This window comes from Crinia signifera, chromosome 8 (genome assembly GCF_055691185.1).
Source record: "Crinia signifera chromosome 8, ASM5569118v1, whole genome shotgun sequence".
NCBI lineage: Eukaryota > Metazoa > Chordata > Amphibia > Anura > Myobatrachidae > Crinia > Crinia signifera.
Window position 1 is genome coordinate 29,665,952 of NC_139224.1, and position 13,510 is coordinate 29,679,461.

A 13,510-nucleotide genomic window follows, 5' to 3' on the forward strand; every position below is an offset into this window, starting at 1 on the left:
CCAGACCACATCAAGACACCCCCATTTCACAATGTGGGGGGGGGAATGAATATATTCGTTCTGCAATATCCCAATGATGATCTTTAAACTTACCGTAGGTTGTGGTTTCAAGAGTACAGTTGTGGGTATAATGTAGGTCATTGGATTCCAGGAACTGGATAAGGAAAGTTCTTGGCAACCACATATTTTCTTAAATAAGCTCATAAGAATTGATAAAACTTTCTTCTAATTCAGTGTTTCCCAACCCCGTCCTCAATTACCCCTAACGGTTCAGGTTTTCCAAGTCACCCAGCCGGTGCACCGTGTATCACCAACTGTCACATTTGAAAATCCACAGCCGACTTGGAAAATGAACTGGTACTGTACGTGCGGACTGGAGTTGGGAACCACTGTTCTAATGGAATGGCTTTTACGTGAAATGACCCCGGTATCCCAAGCAAAAGGCACACTAGCATCAAAAATGTCTTTGCTTATATATAAGCTTTGCTATAATATAACCTTAAATCCATAGCACCTATGACTTACACGGGATCTCTAGCTGGCTAACTTCAAGCCTGCAGTTTACCAGGTTTTAACGGGTTTCCCATAATAAAGGCATATTATAGCAAGCCCTGAGCTGGACCTAGCTAATTGAATGCCCTTGGCAAGGTTTTAGTTGGTGTCCCATAGCACCATCAGTAGTTCTGCCCCTGACCCGTTGCTCTTTATTCATATTACACCATACTCTATTTTTCCTTATTCACACTGCACCACACAGTAGTGTATTTTAAGCTTCTCCACACAGTAGTGTCCTTTATACACATTTTGCCACACAGTAGCATACCTTATACACATAATGCCGCACAGAAGTGCCTCTTGCACATTATACCACACATTAGTAATGCCCTTATACGCATACTCCTAAACTGTAATTACCCTTACACAATATGCCACATATTAGTAATGTCCTATACACATAATACCACACAGAAATGCTGCTTAATTCCAATGAAATCAGATCTGTACCCTACCACGGCCTCAACCAGTTGCATTGTAATCACATGACTGTGACTGGTAGGAAGTACTTAGTAGGATCACCAGCAAGTTACAAAAATGAGACACAATCAATGGCAATCCAGTGAATGGTAGGTGATAACCAATACAGATAGACTGTTGCTATGTATTTCTATGTATCTTATTAATATTGATTATTTATATAGGGCCACCCATTTACCCACTGCCGTACAGAGAACATATCAGTTCCTGCTTCATGCCATGACTGGTAACTGCACTCATAACCTTAGTGCTGTGAGGCAGCAATGCTGACCACTACGCCACTATTGTTTTCTTCTTTGTAACTTAAAATCATCTATTGCAGGAACGTAAGTTTCCGAAATTCGTCTCGAAAGAAATGGAAAATATGTACATTGAAGAGCTGAAGTCTTCAGTCAACCTGCTAATGGCGAATTTGGAGAGCATGCCGGTGTCCAAGGGCGGATCAGAATTTAAGCTTCAAAAGCTAAAACGCAGCCACAACACATCAATCATAGACATGGGGGAAGAGAACGAAAACCAGCTCTCCAAATCCGACGTTGTCTTGTCGTTCAGTTTAGAGGTAAGCGCTGTAATCCCACTCGTGCAGTACATTAAGGTGATGAAGGATCAGTGCATTGCCAGACTGAGCCGCTGGCTACTGTAGTAGTAATAATAATAGGAGACTGTGGGTCAAAGGTCAGCAGTGTGGAGTAAGAACATCCCCCAACCCGCTTCTCTCACAGCAGCACAGAGGTGTGTAAGGCTCCATCTCATGTTATACACCCAGGAAACTGTCCATGCAGGCTCTAACTGTGCAGATGGCTTAAATGTGATAAAAACAATCATAAGGACTATTTCATTTTGTGTAAATGATTTCCTGGTACGAATTAATTTCAAAGCAATCCGTTTGGCAAAGTTCTTGCTCCCTTGCATTGTGCAATCAGATGACTTCTGGCTGAACGCACAGTCAGCAGCAAATGCTAATTGGCATATTGAATGTTTGGCGGTGAGACACGTTCAGTTTTTGTTGACAGTTTTCCACCTTCTATGTAATTAAAATGATTAAGGCCCAGACTGTTCAACCTGGGTATCCTGATGTTTCCCAATCGGCAGGTGCACCTGAGAATATTAGTGGACTTGTTCGGGCGCCAGAACCCCACAACTGCCTTACTATATAATTATAAACGTGTAAGGATCTTGCTTGTGGCTTTGCTATACAGACTGTGCAGTATCCTGCCCCCCAGAGGTGAACCCTTATAATGACCTACCCAATGAGGTTATCTTGACGTTGGGTTGGTAGGCCCATAATATTGGCCAATTTTATGCCAATAACCTCATATAGGATGTATAATTATTACATATACAGTATTAGAATTGTAACGGCTGTATAGTACACCTGCTCTATTGTTTGTCCAGATTTAGCCACGTTCATTGTTGCCGTGCCAATCACCACGAGCGACATACGTGGCTATTGGCATGATCCCGATTCCATGCCGGTGCGTGTAATTCTTTCCCGCGGCTCACAGAAAAGCAATGACCGCCAATGTCACAGCATGGCAATTCTGCGCTGAGTGGGGGGGTTGTGAAATTTTTATGCACCAAACACGCAGAAGCTGCCTTATCGCGGCAATAATGAGCGCACTACATCTGTATATTGTAGTATGAAGTCTCAGCTAGGTAGCGCATCCCATAATAAGTACCTAGGGTGTGCAGTCTAGACCTCCTCCCCTTGATATATAAAACATAACTATAGGCAGAGTGTTTTGCTGTTTTTTGCGGAGGGATTGCTTTTGCGCAGCACATTATAAATCTATTAATTTAATCAATTAGACAATTTTCAAGGTTTTGTGTGGCCCGGAAATGAGCTTAAATCTAATTTCTCAGATTTAAATGATTCATTTGCAAATCTGCACCACACCGTATAACTGTACATTGGCAAATGTCTCCTAATTAAATGTTGCACTGCGTCTGTCTGCAGGTTGTAATAATGGAAGTCCAAGGATTGAAATCACTAGCCCCGAACCGTATTGTGTATTGTACGATGGAGGTGGAAGGAGGGGAGAAGCTGCAGACGGACCAGGCAGAAGCTTCTAAACCAACGTAAGTTGTTGTGTAGGTCATAAATTCTGCTGCTGATCTTTTTTATCGGAGGAACACCACACAAAAATAGTGTTTTATGGGAAGTTATACACAGTAACCTAATTTCCGCAATATGGCTAGCAGACGTTCAGTGGTTCCTGACTCACATCCTGATGCTTAGCATTTATTAGGCTGTATCATGCTAAAGGTCCGTACACACGGAGTGTCCCATTTTCATAAGCGTCCAGCGATGGTCGCTGATGGAAACGGAGCCACTCACAAAGAAAAAGTCCAAATCGCAGGAGCACGCTCCTGTGACCAGCGGCCAGTATAAAAAATGGATAATCCCCATAACCAATCCAAGGCCCCTTCCGCCCTTCCACACTCTACCCAACCATACACCCAGTCTGCCTGCTATAAATCGGTTTCATATGAACCCATAGAGTGCCAACATCTCGGTGAGAGATGCTCAAAATATCCGCCCCAAAAAATGCCAGCGTCGCTCACATTTGTTATATAAATTCAAATAAAAACCGTTATGTAAAAAAATATTATATTCCCTATTTGAGGTAACATTTCTGGTCATTATGATGAATAAAAAGGTTTGCCGGGCAAATTTCACACCTATATTGACAAATTAAAACTTGGCACTACAATGGTTAAGACTGGAGAGAGCCTGTATGCAAATTTCCTTGGGCCAACTTTACTTTCCCATTTAAAAATAAAATGTGCCAAGATTATATTTTTTTTATTGTAAGAGTGACATCTATGGAAGAGAGTAGCTGGGATGGGTGCCGGTGTGCTTTATTAACTGTCCTTGACCCAGAGACCCTGCATCCAGATATGCAACGCACCCTTCAAACCATTCATTGGCATTACTTTGCTTACTACTGGCTGCTGCTGGCATGGTATCTCTACAAATAGTAGACTGCCAATCTCCATGGCACAAAACGGACCTGTATTTAAAATATTTGCATTAACCGTATTTTAAAGATTTGCTTTAACTGCCGACGGTTCACTGAGAGCCGAATGCCAGAAGAGGTTTGACGCGTGCAGCATGTACCCTGGAAGCTGTAGTACGCCTCCTGCTCCCATCTATTCAGCTATCTGTCCACCTGGAGAAATCTCACACCAGACGCACATTGATACAAATGTGCCGGATGACATTTTATCGCAATAAAAAAGACGGAGCTTTTTTCAGTCCGTATTTTCTGATACGATCTTGCACAAATAAAATCTGCTAAATCAATTAGCACGGTCTTTAATAATGACATAATGTTTTTGTTTCCAAAAGGTTATCTTTGCTATAATTGCAGCAATCAGGATAATTACCGGTATAGCTGCACATTTTATAGAGTTCCTTCGCAACCCTTTTAGCACGGAAACACAAAATATGGCCTAGTCTTGGAACATTACATAGTTGGGTATTTAAATTTGCAGAGATTGCGCATATCTTGGATTTGTGGTTCTCCTGCACATGAAGAGACATATCAGGGGGGTTAACGTGTAACTTCAGTAGGGTATGGGTGTGATGTTGCAAGACAAAGTGGTGTATTCAATGCCGGGGGCGAGTTGTAACAGTGAGCAGTGCTGCCTGCTCACTTTCACAGCTCGCAGGGTCAGTATTCAACTGACCCCCCTGCACACGCTGTTGCACGCGTATGCGGCCACGAAAACAGGGAGACTCGCGGCTAAATGCAACGAGCCTCGCTGTTTGGGGGAATCCTCGCCATTCTGTGGCAGCGAGGATTCCCCTGGAACATTGAATACGGTGAGCGGCCGACGAGGGGGTTAAACAGCAAAGGTTGCTTGTTTTCGGAGATCCCCGCCATTTAACCCCTCAACGGCCGCAATGAATACGGGCCAAAGTCCCATGCGGCTTAATAGAAATCTGACCATTCTATCCATTTAAATTGGGACACTCATGAATTACACAGGTTATGCAGCTGGCTGACTTCAAGCCTGCATTTCCCCTGGTTTTAATCCACCACCGAACCTGTGTAATTCATGAGTGTCGTGGTTTAAATGGGTGGTATGGTCAGCCTAGGTTTAACTGACCCTCCCAGAGCTTTCCCAAATTTTCATCCATGTTTAACCAAGAATGTCTATCTCTGTTGTCATCTGGCACTCTTAATAGTGCTCATACACATATGTTCCATCGCGTTTGATCACATTTTTTGGTGCCCACAAGCTTTTTTCCCAGCACCCGCATACCACGTGCGATGTCAAATGCTGAAACAGGCTGTGGTGTACCAGTGTGCAGGAGAACTGGCGGGCGGCGGGAGTCGGGCAGCGGGCAGCATAATTTGAAAAAAAATATATCAAAACATTAGGCTCTCAGCCAATCCGAGGCCACACATTCAGGCAGCCGCTAATTGGCTGAGAGAGCTCTCTCTCTCTCTCAGCCAATCAAAGGGCTGCCCAGTCTTTTTAAAGGGTTTTCAAATTCTGCCGTTGACCACTGCCGCACGCCAGTACTCCGCTACACCGCCACCCGCCATCAGCGTGACACATTTATAGATCTTTTGATTTATCGCACAAATGCGGTCAAAGTCGAAGGATTGTATGCAATATCGCCCTAGTGTATGGGCACCATTAGACAAACATTGTTCCTGTAGGTAGTTTCCAACAGAATCTGAGGTTTACTGAGAATCACTCTCACCTTGCAGTATATTTGCCTTTTACCCTTTCACTGCCTTGCAAAAGTCCTACATGGCAGTTAAGCAGGGACTTCAAGGTCCGTAAAAGTCTCTGTGTGTTTTTTTTTTCGAAGTGGAGATGTTTTCCATAGCAACCAATCAGATTCTACATCTCATTTATCTAGCCCCTTCTAGAAGATAATCGATAATATCCAATTGATTGGTTGCTACAGGCAACATCTCCACTTCTAAAATCCACAAGCTACTAAATACACCCCTTTGTGTATAAAGTGGAAATGAGAACATCAAAGCAAATTTATGGCAATAAATATTTCAGCGATTATTTCATTGAATGCAAACGTTGGCGTAAAAAGATTGGCACAGGATTAATAACAAAGGTTCCTGGGCGTTTTGCTTCTGCCTATAGAGCCGGAGGCAGAACCTCACTTTCTCCGATGAGACTCCGGAACTGATCAGGCCTCGGGCTAATTCTCAGAGATTCTTACAGCAGTGACTACTGAAAGCCAACATCAGCGGGGAAAGTATGTGTGTTGCTGCTGCATTGTGTCTGGAGTTCAAGCATGGGAAATGTGTGAACAACACAGCTGTTAAATTGAAGTGTGTGGACGGCTAAAATATTACAGGTCCGTCTATCTAAGCGACTGATATAGGAGGATTAGGTCAGTCCCACCAGGCAGCATTAGTATTGGTGCGATGTTGGATGTGGCCACTTAACCGTGCAATGTATTCCAGTGACTGGTTGAGGCGGTATAAGGTGTCGGTATAAAATGCTGGGAGGTCATATATGGCCGCTGCCCCATGTCAAATAATGGACCATCCTCTGTGTATCACTTAAAATTCTGCAGTAAAGTTTTACGTTGAGATGAAACCATTGACCTTTTGAACTTTCTACCTTTGTATCACTAAAGATACGGGTGTAGCAAGAGCACAGCAGCTTCAGCTCATGTGCCAGGCTATCCTTGGACCCTACAGCCGCCAATGACTCCTGGAACCATTTCCTAATCGCCAGCAATGATTAGCAGTGATGCCCACATTAGGTTTCCACCCAGCTGAGTTTTCTCTAGGGAATTTGCAGTCCCCGATGGGTGGTGTCCGAAATTCACAAGACTCCAGTCTCCCTCCCACCTCTCTTGAGTTCAGCGAAGGTCCTCAAGGTGGTGGTCTGCAGGGTGGTGATCGTTTTTTGGTACAAATATATATATATATCTGTGTGTTGTTGTTTTTTTGAGAGCACTGTCTGAAATTTGGTGAGACCAAATGCATGTGCCCTGTACGCTGCACCAATTGCACCTTGTTATGCTCTCAAGGTGTCTGATGCAAAACATAATACAAATCAGTCATATGTGTCCCCACATTGTGTAAAAATAAATATCTCTGCGGCGCCGATCCACCAGCTCCCCTCCCCCCCCCCCCCCCACACACACACACAATAAAAAAGATTTAGTTCCACCGGGCAACAAGCATGTAATCCCCCCAGGCACTGAGCATATGGAACCCACTATGGCAATGAGTATGTAATCCCCCTTGGCAACAAGCATGTATCCCCCGTGCAACAAGCATAGAACCCCTGGCAAGAAACACGGAACCCAATATGGCAACGAGCATGTAATCCCCCTTTGGCAACAAGAATGTAATCCCCCTGGGCAACGATCTTGGAATCACTGGCAAAGAGCATGGATCCCCCATATGGCAACAAGCATGTAAACCCTCTTGGCCACGAGCATTGAACCCCCTATGGCAACAAGCATGCAATACCCATTGGCAACAGGCATGTAATCCCCCCTGGCAATGAGCATGGAACCCCTGGCAATGACAATGTAGGTAAGTGGCATTTCTGTGCCTAATAATGTGATTATTCTCAGTTAATCGAAAAAATGTAATGCGAGTAATCGTTGCCCAGCACTAATACATATGCTCACCTGTAAGCAGAGTGTAGGGGTCATGTTCTGCATGTTTCCCCAATTCATACTCTGTCAGGTCCTCATCATCTTCAGTGTAGGTCTGCACCTGCCTTGCAATTGATGCAAGTGGCACGGCTGAAAACAGATGTATTTGCCACCAGTTCTGCCAACTTACTCTCACTGGACTATGCCTAGGTGAAGACGTTTTGTTACAGGCTGGTTACACCTTCTCTATCGCAAGTGGTGATGGCACTGAAAACAATGTGCAGGACTACCCTTAAAACGGTGAACTCTGGAGCATGCATGCACAGTGTGAAAATACACACGATCTGTTATAAAAGTAACTTTTCCAGAGGCCTATGGGCTAATGTATAAAGACACTTCTCCTGCACCCCTGGCACACACTTTATAGACTGAGCTGCACCCACTGCTTGGGGAACGCAGCACAACTGCAGTGCAAATATGGTTCACTGAACTCTTACAAGTAAATGGCAGACAATAAATCATACTGAATTCTGTATGAAATATTGATGCAAGACATAGTGTGCCCATATTCAGCCAGCATTCATTGCAAATAGTTATTTCTCGCTATCTGTATCATTACAGTACATTTAAGCGTGGATTATACTGTCATTTTAATGTACATGTATCCAGACTAGCAGATAACGCTGCCATCTAGTGGTGGAACCCCATATTGCAGTTGCCCTTTTTCGCTTCTGAAAACCTCTCGAGTCCTTCACCAAAGTACAATAAAAATTAAACAAACCAAAATAAATTCCACTATCAAATACTGATCACTTAGATCATGAAAATAAATTGTAAATGAAAAAAAATAAGTGGAATGACCTTATAATATAGCTCTTCAGGCTTTCTGTAGCTACGTGTCCTGTGTGTCATTGACAATGACATTGAGACTCAAGGAGAACTATTTATAGCACACAGAGAAATGCCATTTTCATTACAATTATAGAATATCTAAAAATAACCATTGTACTAGCCGGTGCTGCTGCTGGGCTGAAAGATTTTTGCGAACCCTTTAGAATTTATGTATAAACATGATACTTTTTCCATCAGAAAAGAAATGCAATTTTGAACCGTGCTGACCAGTAAATGAATGGATAATTATATACTTCTGTGTTTTGATCTACTGAATTCGTTTTGTCTGTATGTAGAGGAAGATTTAGCACATCTATGCAGAACTCCAATACATTCTAAAGGATTAACAAACCTTCTAGCACCACTCAATACTTTTATTTAATACTAGTTAAAAGCTTATCAAAATAACAGCTTATTCCCTACCTACTCCTACCTCTAATCTCTGTCTTTCACAACTCCCTCTCTTCATATCCAGCACGTTTGAAACAGATCATTTTGCTTTCACTTTCTGTTAAGGAGTAAAGGCCCATACACACTGGGCGACTTTGAGCTGAAAGCAGCACAGTTTACTCATTTTAGCTGCTTTAGGCTCGAAAGCCACCCAGTGTTTACGGGGCAGCAATGAGCGGTGAGCGCTGATGTGTGCTCCCGCATCATCACTGGCCTGGCCACTCATCTGCTGGTAATACCAGCAGATGAGCAGCGGTGTGGACGGCTCTCCATAGTGTCCTGCTATGGAAAGTCATCCACCCCTGTGAAAATTGCTAAAATGGTTTAAAATTGCTCAGTGTGTATGCATCATTGTTATCCATATACGCTGGGCAAAATCGCCCAGTGTGAATGGACCTTAACTTGGTATGTCAAGTGGCCGCTAGTGGACACTGGCGGTACTGCACCTAAAAAAAAAACTCTCAAGTTGTTTAGAAGGGAATTAACGGTCTAATGGTAAATTCATATGTCCATACTCTTGGCATATTATAGGGAATGTGTGTTATCCACATATGTTTTGCAACAATATTTTGTCCTACTATACAACCCATTCAAGTGAATGAATGTCAGCATACAGTACCTTATATACAAAAATGTGCGGCATGTTCAAGTGAGCACAGTAGGAGGCAACACTAAAGGTGCATACACACTGTACAATTTTTTTGACCAATTTGGTTTAAAGACATTTCCATTAAACCCAGTGTCCTGGACGAAAGATGTTGACAAAAGATATTGACAACAAACAAACGACGAATGATGATGCGCATACCCGCCAGTTGTTCATCCAGATTGTTCGTCAACTGTGCGTGCAGCTCAATTTGAATATCTTTAAAAAAAGAGCCTATAAACTGTAGCTAGATCTTTCGTCTTTTGTCTGTCATCAATATCTTTCGTCAATATCTTTTGTCCAGGACACTGGGCTCAATGGAAATGTATTTCAACCAAATTGGTCAAAAAATTGTACAGTGTGTATGCACCTTAAGATGTGATTACTACGATGTGATTAGTTTCCGAGATCAACATGTTTTCTTTTTCGCTTACTCTGCACAAAACAAATAAAACAAGCAAATTTGAACACAGCAAAAAAATTAAGAGTTTTTTTCTTGAATTCCTTATTTTGGGGCATTTATTTGCCTGTTGTTTTTGTGTGATGTTGCCGAATTATTGTTCATTATTTGCATACTTGGGACCAGTTTTAGTTAACCCTTTGATTGCCAAGTGAATTTGTCAGAATAGTTGTGAAAATTGGCAAGCAAATATTTTAATTCATCATAATGACCCGTTGGCGGAAATTTACTAAAGGAAATTTGTAAAAAATAGGTGTATTTGTATCCAGAAATACACTTATTTTTGACATTTACTATCCCGAAAATATGGCAATTCGCATTCGTATTGATAGCACATCGTATTTTCGGGATAGTAAATGTCAAAAATAACTGTATTTCTGGATACAAATACACCTATTTTTTTACAAATTTCCTTTAGTAAATTTCCCCCGTAATGTTTACCTTATATAGGAAATATCATCTTTTTTAAGGAACATTTTTAATTTGAATTTATATAACAAATGTGAGCGGCGCTGGCATTTTTAACAGATATTTTGAACATCTCTCACAGAGATGTTGGCACCCAAAGGTTTAACTGTCTATTTTGGGGGATTTCTTGCTCCTGTTGCAGAGGGCAGATCACCCATGTCTCCAGATAATTGAAGCTATCGGAACATATGAATGTTGCGGAACACAATGTGGATAAAGGAACTTTTACTATATATAGTTATTGTATAACGAATGAGGTTATTCAATCTTGGAGAGAGATAAAGTGCCAGCTAATCAGCTTCTGCAATTTGTAAAACACAGCCTGTAAAATGATAATCATTAACTGATTTGTTGGTGCTTCATCTTTCTGTTCTCTGGGGCAGATTTATCAACGGTTGATTTTCTTGTTGTTGCCCTTTTACGAATGATAAATGTGTTCCAGCCAATCAGATCCTAACTGTCATGTGTTTGAAAAATGAGAGTTAGTAGCTGATTGGCCATAGTACCAAATATCATTCGTAAAGAGCGATAAATCTGCCACAGAGGGTGAGATGTATCAAGCTTCAAAAAGTGATAACATGGAGAGTGATAAACAGCCAGCCAATCAGCTCCTACCTGTCATGTCACAGACTGGGTTTGAAAAATGACAGGTAGGATGTGATTGGCTGGTTGTTTATCACTCTCCACTTTATCACTTTTTGAAGCTTGATACATCTGGCCCTTAATCTCTCTCCAAGCTTTGATACTTCATGACAAAATAGAAAATAGATAGCACTGTATATAGTGAAGAGGGAGCATAATACAGGGATTCAGTAATCGACATCATATAATGATATCAGCATATCATTTTTTTATGGCATATCATACATCCCATATTCATTAGACTATCTGCATACAAAATATACAATTTAGACTATCTGCATACAATTAGATCTGCACTATATAGTCTATGCAGCCAAGACTTTCTGGCTGCGATACGGGAGCGCGCATCGTGAATGCATCTGGATCGCATCTGGATCGCAAGGGATAAAACCCATACAAATCTGCATGAGATCCAGATGAGATTTTGACTATATAGTCAAAATCTCATCTGGATCTCATACAGATTGTACAAGTGTGTACACAGCATTAGCAAAGATTGTATAGCACTCGAATCTTAAGTTGAATAGCAAGGGAATCTCACCGTGTGGACACAGTATTATGTACAAAACATTTTTGCAAAAGCCCCATCCTTCCAAGGTCGTCAATTCTGGAAAGTCTTACCAAAATTGGCACATTTGGCACATTTGTTAGGCATGCCATATTCATCTTCCACCATAGTCATTTAAATTTATGAAAATCCATGTACCAGGTACTGTACTGTTAGGCAATATGCGACCGCACTGGTTCTGCCATAGTATACTTCTATCTGTGCTTAATTGCTTTAGCACAGAATATTCTGTATTAAGCAACAAATCTGTTTATCAGTCTGCTTGTTTTTGCTCTTTTCTAATCCCTGGATGGGGAACCTTCGGCCCTCCAGCTGTTGTTGAACTACACATCCCAGAATGCTTTGCTACAGTTTCAGCATGGCTAAATAACAAAAATGTAGCAGTGCATGCTGGCATGTGTAGTTCAGCAACAGCCGTGGGGCCAAAGGTTCCCCATCCCTGCTCTAATCCCTCAAAATTCTAATACTTTGTGGTGCTCAAAGATTTAGTACATTTGGAAAAACACAAGCCCCATACTCACATACAGTACTTCCCTCATCGGACATTTTCAATAAAATAAAACTAAAAAAAAAAAACACATTGTAATGTCTATACAGTGTATATATATATATATATATGTAGTCAGACACTGCCACCTAGTGATGAAAGTGCACACTTACCACTCACCCATTCTACACAGATGAGCGCAACATTCTGAACTGGTTCCTTGATACGGAATTTATTTTAATTGTTACCTTGGGCAGTCTGGTGCATTTGTTGCCTGGTTCTTGCTGGGTTATCTTTCATTGTCTAGTAATATCTTCCTTTTAGCTGATGTGCTTTATGCAGGGAGATTTAAGTGTTGAGACCGTTTTGCTGTAATTAACCAGTTCTGCTATTTTTCTGCTTTCTTGCCTTGTAATACCAAAGCACCACTTTTATCCTTCCCATGCGACTTGTCTCATTTGCCGGCTGACCATGTATGGTCGCTGTGTTGCTGGGAATTGTTCTCATATTCATATAGCCTTTATGTGGTAATCTCATTCTGGTTGAAGATGGTTATTGATCTTAAGCGGCTTCAATGACCCCTGCACTCCACTGCATGTTCTTCCCGCTGACTTAGCACACGGCAGAGAGGCTGCAGTGGATCTTCAGCTAATTGAATTTCACTGAGGAACAGGCAGTTTCCCGTTGCGGCACAGTCCCTGTGATATAATGTTCAGGGCTTGCTGTGCCGATCCGCAGTGTAAATGTAGATTGCAGTTTCACCTCCCGTATTACCATCTGCGCCCGGGAGATCTACGCACATGTCCTGGTACAAGGCCGAATGATGGACATACAGTGATGGACGTACAGATCCTTGTTATCGTTAGGCAACACTTTACCGCTGAGTTAACAACCAGTGAGTGCCAGTTATCATACTGTAACCACATTGGTCTACAGTATCCAGGGCAAGCAAAAGTGCCTCCTTCTGGCATCTGTGAGGCTTTAGATGTCTGACCTTGTGTTTTCTAAGCTGGTGGTGAAGGTGACAGTGGGGGGGGGGGGGAAACACAGGTGAAGGCCAGATTCATCACATAGAGAATATGGTATCTATACCTAGTTGCTAATTGTGGGTCTGATGTACAGATGGAGCCGCCGTCAGCCAGCCTGCCTGATCGCCAGATCTCATCGCCTGACGGGCGGACGTGCGTCTCCATTAGCAAGGTGGCGGGGAGTGGGAACTGGGTGCTTCCCTGCCCATCTCCGCTTCAGGGAGACAGGCA

General features: G+C 42.3%; 1 protein-coding gene across 17 annotated transcripts in view; it reads left to right on the forward strand.

The window, feature by feature from the left end:
* CADPS (calcium dependent secretion activator) overlaps positions 1 to 13,510 on the forward strand; it is a 388,847-nt gene that overhangs the window by 156,933 nt on the left and 218,404 nt on the right. For all 17 annotated transcript variants that reach the window (XM_083156060.1, XM_083156054.1, XM_083156062.1 and 14 more), the window contains exons 5-6: positions 1,358 to 1,594; positions 2,993 to 3,114. In XM_083156060.1, coding sequence (XP_083012186.1) covers positions 1,358 to 1,594; positions 2,993 to 3,114 — 359 coding nt within the window. The remainder of the gene's footprint in view (positions 1 to 1,357; positions 1,595 to 2,992; positions 3,115 to 13,510) is intronic.